We start from the raw sequence: 13,333 nt of genomic DNA on the forward strand, positions 1-13,333 counted from the left end.
GTCAATATAGCCGTTTGGGTGAAATGGGGGGAGGCATTTACTCCATGGGACTATTTATCCATCGCATAAATATCTGCTCTGTGACCTACTCCCTCTTTTCCAGCTCTATTTGGACTCAGCCGCGTTCGTGCCTCTCTCATGTACGGAGCAGAGTAGATTAAAGGATCGGTTAACTAACCACGCCTGCTGCGTTTGGTCCCAAAGCAGGACAGAGGCCATGGCAATGGGCCGAAAACATGTGAGCTGCTGAGGAGCCTGACGTGGAAACCAGCTGTGAGGTTGACGCACAGCACGTGAGGTCAGACAGGTCTGACAACGCTCCCAAACCTCTGCTCAGTCCCAGTGAGCCTCATACTGGAGCAGAAGCCCAACCAGTGGCAGGTGATTGCCTCCCCACTCTCTTTTGGGAATGCATTTGTTGTCCAGCAGACTGTCTCTGATATTATATCTCTGTGATATTTAAGGAGAAAAACCAAAGCCTTACAGTTATTCTGGTTTTTATTCTGTGTTATGCAAAGGTGACTGCTGTGGCTGAAAGAATTAAATATAATCCACTGGCTACAAGAAAAAAGTTAGGCTTGCTATGCTAGTCCTTGGCCAGCAGACATGCCAGAGCCTATGCTTGAATTTTACTGTCATCACCACTGAATTTCAGTTTGTTTGCTTTAAACTACTCCTAGGTTTAATTAGCCACAGTATATTTTGTTTTCCAGTGTATACTGTGGGTGTCTGATGAAGGAAACCTTTTTTTTTTAGATCTTTGCCTCTTTCGGATCTTTAAGAAAAATATATCATAGCTATCCTGACATTTCTTCACAGCAAAAGTTAGTGCTTCCACTTCATTTCTGGTGTCATGTCCCACCTTTGCACCTGTGAAGCTCTATGGAGCTCCTGTGTTAACCCTGCACACGTCCAGGTCCCGGGAACAGGTCTGGCCAAGAGTGAGGCTTACAGAAAAATAGGCATGACTTGGCAAAATAAGCAAAGGGATTTTATCCTTCTCTTGAGAGGTTCGGAAAACATTTGGTGGTCTCTCTTATTTGAAGTAATTTGTTTTGGCAGAAAACAAATTCCTAAATTCATGCTGAAAAAATGCTAGCATTTCACTTGCGTGGGTGATAGTCTTTTTTAATATTTGTGCACTTTTGATAACAGTAAGAAAAAAAGTTCTAGGGTTTTTGCCGTAAGAATTAACTTGTGGAGTTCTGTCCTCTAAATGATACAAATTGCTTGTGTCATTATTCTAGTCAGTAACCAAACTCCTGAGATTTCTTCCAACTAGTAGCTTTTTACTGGCTCAAAGCCTCCAGCTGACTGTGAAACAGCATAAATTCATTAACTCTTGGTTTCAAAGAGACTTATTTCATTGCATCCTTTTTTTCCCTCCAGTTTTAACTTTTTGGTAACAATTTCTTCTCATTCTATATTACATTCTGTGAAAGAACTTACATGTGTCCTCTCTCTTTTGATCACTCAGAGGAAATGCAATCTTCCTGAAAGATATGACAGTTCAAGTTTTATGGTCCTAAACAGATTTTAATGGAATAAATTGTGGTAGTTTCCTAGTCTTTTGTTAAACAGACAACCCAGATTCAGTTCATAAGAATGAAGATCCTTGTAGCATCATATGCAATTTCTTACTGTGCTAAACATGACTTTATCTATAGAAGTAGCAGAAGGCTTCTCTGCCCTTACATCCGGCAATGAATTGAGGCATGGGGTTACTGATGATGTCTGAGTGCACGATTCCAGTTCTCAATGAAGAAATATTTTTTTACTGGGAATCAGGAGCTAAGCACCTGGAAAGATAGGAGCCTACTTCATTCCTCAAAGCTTTTTCTGGTTTCCAAAGGGAGTAATGTAATATTCATGGGTCTTCTTTAGGGCAATGAATGATGCATTTGGATTCTCAGCAGACCGACCACTCATAACAGGAACTCATAACTAGGAACTGGCCTTTTATACCAACAAGTTGGTGGCATGGGTATGAGGAAGGACTTGGTTGGAAGCTACAGGAATAGTCTGGTGGTGAGAGTTCTTTAACTTTCATATGCAAAATTACTGTCATCAGCCTTATGGCAGAGGGTACCTGCTTACTTGGCTACTCAGAAATTATACTCTGTTTTCATTCAGGGTTGCCTGCACCAAACCAGGGGTGCACTTCTTCATTTGCTATCCATAAGGTACAAGAAATCCAAAACTAAAACAGATCCCTCCTTTGCTGATGGGGAAGAGCACTCACTATAAAAAGACATACCACATACTCAAAATACATCTTAAAGGAAACCAGAAAAACTTTAAATATTGTGTTTTTCAAACTCTCTACTTTCACTGGTTTGGCAGCCTCTAGGCTGATTTTGTGCCTAGATATAATAATGTGTTTGCTTATTCGTTTTTGATTTAATCCTCTCATTTGTAATATATTTTGAAGATTCCTTGCCAGAACTTCGACAGAACAGAAGAATATGTTCTCAACTGCCCTACTCATATATTTTACCATGTCCCCGTTTCACCAGTCCAGTAGTTAGAAAACAGAAGACAGAATTTCTATAGATTTCAGACAAAAAAGAAAGCAGAATTATGGGCGTGAGTGAGAACAAGAGACTTACACTTCTGTTTGTATAGTGGGTCACTGTAACTACCCCAGATAACTCTCTCTCAGACATACAACAACATATACAGCAGTAAGGTTGGTCTTTCAATTTTAAGCTCCATTTTAAATGTACCTATGGTTCAATGGGATTCTGCTGAGCTGCTCAGTTAGGAACGCTTCATACAAAAACCCGTGAGACTGAGGTATGGCAAAAAGATAAACTGAGTCCATGCAGAAGCAGTAGGGATATGTAACGCGCAGCAAATAACATAAGAACCTGGAAACGGTGCAATATCCTTTTATATGGGTTACCTTTGCAGAAGAGCATGCTTGTTTTTATTTCAAGGGATCACCACTACAGCAGTTCAGCCCGTCTTCGGGCAGCGTTGCACTCTGAGCGGTGAGGGACAAGTGCCACCATACAAACTGCTATCTCCGTGGATTTTATTCAGGCCTAACTTTGACTCACCTATGTGAACCTCATTGCATACCTTCTAAATCTCTCTTAAATACCTGGGAATGATACAAGTGTAAACTATTACCTCATGGAAATGGCAGCCACACTTCCCTTGCAGGAATTCTTTGTAACGTCCCATGGTGATGACAAAGGTGTCAACAACTTCATAGCCGAAATTTTTTGCTGTGTCCAGAATAATCAAGTTTTCATTCCATAAGTTTTGCACTTCTGCCTGCATTCCAGATAAAATATTGCAATGTCTTGTCAGAAGGACTGTTTAAAGGTTATTGTATGGAAATGAATAGCAAAACTGCATTTTGAATAAAGCAATTATGTTACACTGCAGACATGAATTACTATAAATTCAATCTTGAAAATAGCTATTACTCCAAGACTGTTGTAGGCTTCTGCAGAACTCATAATTAATTTTCAGTAGTTGTGCAGCTTCCTTCATAGGAAGATTTCAATACTGTTTAAAATATAATTACCGGGTAACTTTTAATATGTATTTAGCCTATATGAGGTGTAATTCAGAAAAAAAATTCTATTATAAAGTTGTCTGCAACAAATGGTGAAATTGTTCCTGTAAAGAAAAATTCAGCTTCAAATCAAAGTCATTGGGACTGTTGCTTAAAAAGGAGTATAGGGCTATGGGTATCTTAGAAATGGTTATACTGAAGAACAGATTATTATTTCCCAGGATACTGCAGGAAGGCCAGGAATAGAAAAAAGGTTAGCCATAAATTTGGTAAGGCAGTGGATTTGAGACTGCAGACAGAAGGGCTTTGAGAGTAGCTGGGGTAATCCAGAAGTCCAGAGCGCCCAAACCACATGGGTAATTTGGCATATGATTCCAATATTGAAAGGGAAAAGAATGTCAGTTATGCACTGTAGTTGATTTCTGGAGTTTTATAAATTTACTGGATGAGAAACAGAAAAAGGTAGTCCTGGGAAGCCTTTAATACTCTTTCTATGCTTTCCCCACCTACCTTCGATCAAAGTTCTGCTGCTTCGTCCTAGGACTGAACTCTGCTGAAAGCTATGGCAGGAGCTACAACAACGTTTCTTCATATTGATGCCAACAATTTCCCTACTGTATCCTAATTTGGTCATCCGGATAAATTAAGGAAATGGTTGGAATCAGTAAGAAGACATTCAGTAGAGATAAAGCAGATAGTACTAACTTAGAAAAAATGGGCAAAATCTGACAGGGCAGCCTCCACAGTGAAAAGGAGGGTGCGAGCAGCAGTAAGTCACACACTGAATACAGCAGTGTGTTATGGCTGCAAAAAGACTTTGGCACCAGTCCCCAGTGTGATAGGAGTGCTGTACGTAAACTGTGAAAGCTAATAATTTTCTCTTTTCAACACCTGTGAATAGCTGGAGCGCTGGTAGGCATCATTTACTCCGTTCTGCCCTCTGGCGCTTCCCAGCCCCGTCTCATCCGCGCATTTTATATGTGTTCAATAGAGAACTACTGCCCAAATTGTAAATAAAAATATTGAATTGAATGAGTTACAGAGCACATTGAAATGAGCCCATCTGTTACTCTGAGAGTCTTGGATATGACTTAAACTGACTGTAACATCCGATTAACATACAAATAACAGGCTAGATTCACCGGTCCATTCCAGCTGCTCTGTAATGTTCTGGCTTCATAGGTTGGTTTAGATAGATTTATGGAGAGCCGTGCAATGCAGCCAGACCAGTGAATCTGATCCGGCGGTAACCATGGAGGAAGCCTGGGGAGGGCCTGTGCTCGACGTGGTACACGGAGCAATCTGCCTATCCCCAGCTCAATTTCTCAACTTTGGCAGCAGGCTTAATATTGGAGCTTCTTCTGGTTCCTGGGATGGCTGATTGAGCGCGGCGTCTCGAACGGTGCTCTGATTGCGGTGGAATCCACGAAATAAGGCAAATTAGTTTGAATCCGTATTAGCAAGCAGTATGAGCAAAGGCAAACACTAATCTTTCTTTGATCCACCTAAAGCTTGCTCAGCAGAGGTTGTAACATATTTTGACCAGACAGCAAAATTATTGCTGAAATGACAAGTCTTCCGTGAAAATGCACTCTAAACGTACTGTAGCTTACCTGTGACAGAGAATGTATTCCGTCCACTGGGAGGTGAAAGCCCATCCCTATGGATTTGATAATTACCAGGATATTTGATAGATTTTCCCTGTTTAGCGAATGAAAAAAAAAGGACACACATTTTACTTATCAGACACATCAAAAGACATTGCATTTTTATTTTTTCAAAGTCATTTAAGTGCACACCCATGAGAAAACAAATGAAATGTTTGTGTTTAAAAATTTTTGTCAAGTTGTTTCTCATAATTTATCATATCAAGATTTGGAATAACACCAAGTGCATAACATTACCTGTTCAACACCTTTTGGATAATTTGCAGGTGATTGGAATTAAGCCACTGAACGCCACCTACAATTAATACGGTCTGGTCTGTGTTCTCCAGGGGACGTGATCTGAAACCCAGAAAGGAAAAACAACACATGTTGCCTTAAAACAGATGGCAAACATTTTAACTGCACTGCATTGCATTTCAGTGAACTGTATCTGGCATCCTGATCGGAGGCCTGATGTCATTTTCTACTATTTTTCAACCACACAATACGGTCTGCACACGTTATGTTTAATTGTTTATGGACTTTAATTGTAAAATGTGTTAAACACATTTGTGAATAGAATGAGAATACAAACAAGCCAGCAATAGAGTTTGTACGGTACCTCTGCAGCAGTTGTTCTAGTGCTTTTTCAAAAGTCGGTCTCTGGTTTGCGTTCATCCAAAACTGGGGGTAGTAGGAGTAACTGATAAATGTTTTCCCCTCATTGATATTATGATAACATTTAACATCATGAGTCTTTTGCCATTCCTGAAGAGTCTTATTCACCCTTTCTATTAGATAGTACATCATCCCTCTGTTAGTTGAGTCACCTATAAAAAGAATCTTTGGATGGAAAAAAAGGTATGACTTAGAAGTTGTACATTCCAAAAACCAAAAGCAAAGAAAAGAATACAGCTACTTTGCAGGTTTTTAAACACTTCTTACAGTGTTCAAGAAATGTCTCTGTGAGCTGCCAGTTCTCCAGCCCTGACATCTCAATATCAAAGTTCTGCTTCAGCAAAATCTGTGTGATCTGATTAACAAAAAGCTGCATTATGTGTTTCAAAGACAAAAAGTACAGGTTACAGATGGCTATAGCTGCACAGTTAGCCCTGCATTTTCATCCTTGTTGATAATTTCTTTTGCTTAAGTTTATATTTACTTCCAATTGCTAGTACAGAGGCTCTTGTGATTGCTTGCAGTTTCCTGCTTTCGTTCCTCCAGTTTTTCATGTGGCTTGCTCCTACACAGCACATCTTGGTTAATGTCTGTCTTGGTTAATGTCTGTCTTCCATAAATGTGATTCATTAGAAGTTACACACACACACACACACACACCCCCCCCAATGGATGCAGCTGCTGCCTTATTTGTAGAGAGATAGTCTTTCTGCAGTTTCAGAAGGGGAAAAAAAGGGAGTTATTTTGGTGGAAGATAATCTGAATAGAGTCCTGGCATGTGTGATGTGACCACCAGGAAGCATCGTGGCCTGAAGGGAGTTAGAAGTGCTGCCAGGATGACAGAAGTACTTCACGTATCAGCAGTCTTTGCTGGGCTACTCTGAACTTGCAAATGAATGAAGAAGTCAGATTTGGGCTTGCTCCTACTTATTCTGTAGAATCCCCTAACAAATCAAGCATCTCTGTATGTGGAGACCACGAAACTTAACATGTGGGTTTTTTTTTAATGTAATTGCCCTATTTTTAGTGGATAGGACTAGCATTTCCTCCTGCAGAAGAGGACATGTAAGCAATGACAAGAGTCTAAAGGGGAAGAGAACTCAGGTTCACTGTCATTTGCCAATGAAACTGTGTGCATAGTCAGCTATTGCCACAGTCACCTCAGCCAGAAATCCACATAGAGGAGCATAAATGTAAAACTGGGAGTCAGAAACCCCATAGAGCCATAACACAGTAACAGCCCAGTTCTCTGCACAGGGTTTCTCCTACCTCCTCTGGCACCCACCCTCTAAGTTGGGTTTTTGCTGTTTGCTTTCTTAATTTGATTTGGGGTTTGATGCTTTACCACTTCCACCTTGAATATTTGGTTATGCAAATAGAATTCAGACTGCACAAGATTACATGTTCAAGAACACATTTCCAAAGCTTCTCTTAGAGATTTTATGTGGTAAAAGCATCTTGGACTCCTCTCATCTATCACATCTCTATTTATCTATTCCCTTCAGGAATGACACAGTTTTAGGAACTGATTCCAGTTCCCACTATGAACCTACTGTGATTAAAAATAAGCCACAACAGTGTACCAATGATGGTTCCCACAGAACAGAAGCAGTTTCAGGTGAACATAACCTATCTGGTGGCAGGGCCAAGAATAGGCATGACAATGACTTGAACTTCCCATGCCTTGCCCATCATGGGCTGCAGAGAAGCTCTTGATAGATTATGTATAGTAGCGAAGAAATTAAAACAAGCACTGAGCACATAGAGGCTCTTTTACCTCCTGTCCTGGACCTCTCAAAGCTGCTTCATAGAGTAAATTCTTAAACAGCTGCTGTTCCTGCTTGTACTGCACAAGCACTTCTCTCACATGCAAGGGGATTTCCAACGCTTTTCACATCATGTCAGAAGAAACCTCTTTAAACCAAGCATAACATGACTCATAGAAGTCAAGGATCCTTGGGTCCTTGGAAGGCCTGGTTCGATATTGTCTCTTTCCCTCTTCTGACAGACTCAAACATGCACAATTAGGAAGACAGTCCATGCTTACAATATGTCCTAATTTTAAAGTAGGTTAACTTGAGGTTTTAAACAACAATTCTTTTAACTTGCAAAATCTGTTAATCTCTAGTCTGTCTATATCCACATATCTTTAATCTCCATTTCATAAATCCATCACTGTAGTATCTAGATGTGTATCTATTTAAAAAGCAGTTCTCAGATATTAGCAGGCAAGGATATCATTAACTTGCAATGTGGGTGAGAACATTTCTGTAAAAACACAACACATCATTAGCAGAACAACAAACAGGCTCTACCAGGTTACACACAGAGCAGTTGGTAGTACATGCTAGATTATTTCTTTTCTACTTCTAATAACATACAATACCATTTTGTTATCACTGCACATAGGGACTTCTAATTGCAAAGGAGCATATTCAGCTATTAATTACACTGATTTGGCAGATGTGGCATTTTTAACACACTCTTCATTCTACTGTGACTAAGATTCAGATAGATATTTTCTCCTTCTAACTGTATTAGGTCTAATCTCATCTACCACTGATTTAAAATAGCAGAACAACACCCTTCATGGAAAAAAAGGAGAGAAGAACCATGGTGAAGGCCAACGAACATGATGCACAGATATCTTGTTTTGCCAACATTGTGTATTCTCTAGCAATTTAAGTGTGAAGTGTCATTCTAAATATTCCCAAAGTCTCAAACATTGCAGAGCATCAAAGACTGAGATTGACTCCTCAGTCTCTTTCCCATTTTTTTGTTATGTCAAAATTAGAGCAAAACATACACCACCACCACCCCACCCCCCATCCCCATTTACATGATTAAATACTTTAGCATTGTAGGGCTTTACAGTTTCTACACCTACACACGCACACACACACAAGCAGTGGATCCATGAATGAGTTTTCAAGGCTGTGCTGGGGTACCTAGCTGGCCAGGTCTGCGGATGGGAGAGCACTATGTGCAGCCATTTAGAAAACCAGTACCAAGAGAGACAAGTTAGGGATGATCACCTCTTAAAAGTGGCAGTTCTAGTCTGTAAATGGCATGATGCTGGGCACCATATGAAAATATCAGGTGGGCCTTAGAATAGTACTATTGTTGTTGTCCTGATGCTTTGAGAACATGAAGGGGGTGACAGAAGTCAGAGCAGATTCCTTTAGAGTAGTCAGTATAACTGTATGAAACAGATAACCGTTAGGGCCCAGACATACTTCTAAAAAAATTATCACAAGACTGATGAGACTGCACACAGCCCATCTTGGAAGGATTGAGTTCTGAGTCTCAGAATATCTCCATTTTTACTCTTAAATGAGCTTCTTACGAGGAGGTAAAGCAGAAGCTCAGGACATCAGATCAGACAGCTAATGCTATTGAGTGTCTGAGTGTCCATCTGGGAATGTATACTTATTCCTAGAAGAAGGTGTGGCTGAGCCGGATGAGTCAGGAATGAGACAGATGGCAACATCACATTGGTGAGGAATACAAGTTGTTTCACTAGGGAAATTAACCTGAACACTCAGAAACAGGTCTGCTAAGAAAATAGTCAAGACTTGATGTAAGTGGGGAAGAGAGAAATGAGCCAAAGTGGACTTGTGGTTGTACGGAAAGCCAGACCAAAAGTGTGGGTCATCCTCAAAGATGTCAGTCAATTATAGCAACCATGTTGGCTTTCAGTCAAGAAGCCTTTGACTGTTCAGGTAGGTATGAGCCATACCAGGACTGTATCCCTGGAATCAAGCAAATCTGTTTAACTCCAGCTACGTCTTTCACAGTGAAATCACAGCATTGTTGAAAGATATGTCATTAAAACCAGGACTGCATTATGTGAAACCTATGGTCCCTGCCCTCCAGTCCTGATGGAGAGCTCTGAAGTCTGTTTGCAGTCTTCATGGGAAGGTATCAGCAGTTTTGGAATTTTGAAGGGAATGCTCTCCCATAAGTCCAGAGAAGATGTCAGATGGAACGATATGCATCCCTTGTAACCCAGTGTATCCCAGACTGGTGGATGCACAGCGCATCGCCAGCAAATCTGCACACACAAAGCATCCATTCATTAAGACCATGTCTGCATCCAACAATCTGCTTCTAACTATTGGTTCAACCATGCTATGAGACGTGTAAATCCTGGAAAAGTAAACAAATTCTTCTTTTTCTTTTCCCTAAAAAAAAATTGAGGTTGAAGAAGAGGACATTCGTAGGTAGTCCCACCTGCTTTTCAAACTGCCCTTGTGCGAGCTGGCCAAGCACATTTTGTTGCGGTATGCAGGCCACCAGAAAGCACCTTTCAAAGTCCAAGCACCTTTCAAAGTCCACCTTTTGCAAGTCAGCTTCATTTTCAGCAAACGCTTGGAAGATGCAAAGGCTAAAATAAGCGATGTTTAGCCCCAGCAAGAAAATTTATGTCCTTCAACTATCCCAAGAGCTTCAGTGAATTCCAATAATCACTTAGTGTAATTGAATGTGTGGTAGCTATGGCCACATTTATTTCTATACGGTTGCATGAACTTACTGTAGTTCTGTGTGTCATGTGGTATTTCATATAATTTGAACCAAGGGCTCTAGGGATGATTCTGTATTTAGCTCTATGACGATAATGAGCAAAATGATGGCTCAGGTGTGTAGAATATGCCATATCTCATTTTCCTTACAGTCTGGCACAAGGCTTAGTCATGTACTGTTCAGGTCAATGGGGCATTTGTCTACAGGATGACTAAAGGATCAGACATACATAAGGTTATAATTTTACCAGACAAAAACCAACGCTTTCACACAGACAGATGTTTTCAGTGTCTTCTGTTGCAAATGTTTTGTGTGAAAAATTCCATTATAGCTTAAAGGCTTTAAAAGATTGTGTAAGCATAGTGGAATTCACTTCTTAACCAGACCTATCATTATAAATTAACCACACTTAGGAAATTTAAACACCTGTAAGTCCAAAACACTACTTAACTCTAAAATATTATTAAGAAATTTTAAGTTAAAATTCCTGTTTTAACAGCTGAATTTTAAGCACTTCAGCAAATATTGCCTTTTCATATTTCCTGTTCTTAATTACACATGACTCAATGGTACTTTATTATAAGACTAAACTCTGAGTAGTATTTCTCAATGATAAACAAAATACATATCCCCTCTGCTATTGAGGCCAGCTTTCTATATGCTGCTAATTGGATAAATAATTACCTGTTAGAACCCCTTTTCCTTCACCCATTTTTTAAAGTTCTTGCACAAAAATCAAAGCATCATGTCTTAATAGAATTGTATAAGTATTACAGCAAAAACTCATTAACCACAGTTGCAGAGGATTTTGTTGAGCCAATATAATACAGTATAATATTTTTATTATGATTGCCTATTTCTTTGATTCAATTAGGACATACATGTGGACTTCCCTAAGAGCAACACAGCTTGCATCTCCTTAGCCTTAGTAAGAGTTTAAAATGGAGGAGAAAAAAGACTGCAGATATTAAAAGTGGACTGAATGAAAATCTACTCAGCCAGAATCACCTTAGCCTCAACACTTCAAAATTTTCCTGTTTACTGTGTCTGAAATGCAAACATATGTCTGACTAGTCTTGCTAACACATCGTAAAGCAAAATAAGGCCTCATAAACTGTTTTTGTGGATGTATATCCTTTCTCATGTCTCAAACAATCTGAGTGTTATTGTTTCGCTACAGGTGGTCTTATGTTTTTATGAAACAGAGGCAACTTAGCTCAAACACAGACAAAACCAAACTAATTTTGCACACAACTAATATGCACACAAACTAAAACAGCAGTTAATGATGATGTGAAATCAATTGGAAGTCATAGCCAGGGAAAATGGATTTCTGTCATAGAAAAAGGAGATGACAATTTTAGAGATGAGCTCTGAAAAGCAAATCAGTTTTAATATAAGACATGAAAGCAGCCTGAAGTTAGAAAACAAATTAGAAAGCATTTTTTAAGGCTTATTTATGATGCAGATAGGAAAGAAAGGCTCTGTTTGGGTGACCATAAACATATTGCAGAAACACTGAAAATTTCATGAAAGAAATAAATAAGCAAGAGACACATCTGAATGCTGCATTTTACTGTTGTTCTATGAAACATGAGAAAAACAGAATGATTGCACTTAAAGGTACATGTGCTGCATTTCAGCCAAAAAGAGCATTCACTTTACATATTATTTCATCAATTGCTGAAGTGCACCCAAATCATGGACACAGCACAGCAATGGTTAAGTCATTGCATGCTTCCCTTCACATTAATTAAAAGTAGAAAGACAAGTAGGCTTTTTTTTTTTTTTCATACAAAACTAATAGGGGAGCATAAGAAAACAGCCTGCAGTTATCATAGTTGGAATTTGACAGCGGCATAAAGATTAACACCTCCTTTTTAGAAGAAAAGACATAATCACAGACACTTATGTTGTTTATAATGTCTTGTCATGATGTTTTTAATTGTAAGAAGTAAAGCCAGTGGATCAGAATAGTGAAACCAAATTATATTTTTTCCAGGACAAAAATCAGAGACTTCAGCCTAGTGGATCACAGATGTCGCTACTTGCTTTACCTGTAATTCCTGGTGAAATCTTGCATGACTCGGAATTTTTTATGAAGGTATTCAGAAGTGAAATTCAGTCACAGAGGACTGTTAGTGTTGTGATGGAAGGTATGATGTCATTTGACCCAAAGACGCTACAGATATACATGTGTCTGCTTTCCTGAGGAAGGATTGGTAATTATGTGGGGTGTATGGAGGTCTTACTGCCTTAGTTCAGAATAAACTTTGAGCAAGAATCCAGATGTAGATCATGATACATGACTCCTTTGTAAAGGATTTGAAACTCCAGAGACCAAAGTTACACAAGCTGAATATTCAAAATGTGGTGGCATACTAAAAAACCCCAGAATACAGAGGCACATAGGTTAGTTGAGCCCATTTTGAGAAGTGGACACATGAGTGAGTTCTGTTGTTCTTAGCTAACTTCAACAAAGGACAATATAAATCAAACAGCATTCTAGATCATCTCAGTGTCCTCACTTGGGTTGATGATTTTTGCCCTTACGTTTTGCACTTATGCTTTTTTTGCAGTCTGCTTACATTTCGAGTGTTGAAACCTTCCGCTTATTTTATTATGGAAACTATGATGTCATTAGTTTGAGAAGTCAGTGATCTCTATTGTGCTTAAAGACAAGGTATATAATGGTTTGAAACTAATATCACACATTAGGAAATATAAATATTTATAGATGGTTACTGAAATCTCTTGTGTACTAAAAATGTATTTGTTCACAAGAATTATATCTTGCTGGCTACTCAATAGCCCCCTTATAAAAGATCCAGGTTGCTTAAGCATATATAATAGCATACAGTGCAACTGACAGGCAAAAGTCTCTTTCACTGAGTACATGAAAAAAAAAATACTTCTTCTACTACATTTCTTAGACTGTGTAAAGTAATTCTAAAGT

The 13,333-nt window shown here is 39.1% G+C and overlaps 1 protein-coding gene across 3 annotated transcripts in view; it reads right to left on the bottom strand.

Moving 5' to 3' along the window:
* CPED1 (cadherin like and PC-esterase domain containing 1) overlaps window positions 1-13,333 on the bottom strand; it is a 185,282-nt gene that overhangs the window by 5,758 nt on the left and 166,191 nt on the right. For all 3 annotated transcript variants that reach the window (XM_041123298.1, XM_030014960.2, XM_030014959.2), the window contains 4 exons: window positions 5,798-6,018; window positions 5,434-5,535; window positions 5,143-5,230; window positions 3,136-3,282 (listed from right to left, as the gene is read on the bottom strand). In XM_041123298.1, coding sequence (XP_040979232.1) covers window positions 3,136-3,282; window positions 5,143-5,230; window positions 5,434-5,535; window positions 5,798-6,018 — 558 coding nt within the window. The remainder of the gene's footprint in view (window positions 1-3,135; window positions 3,283-5,142; window positions 5,231-5,433; window positions 5,536-5,797; window positions 6,019-13,333) is intronic.

This window comes from Aquila chrysaetos, chromosome 5 (genome assembly GCF_900496995.4).
Source record: "Aquila chrysaetos chrysaetos chromosome 5, bAquChr1.4, whole genome shotgun sequence".
Lineage (NCBI taxonomy): Eukaryota > Metazoa > Chordata > Aves > Accipitriformes > Accipitridae > Aquila > Aquila chrysaetos.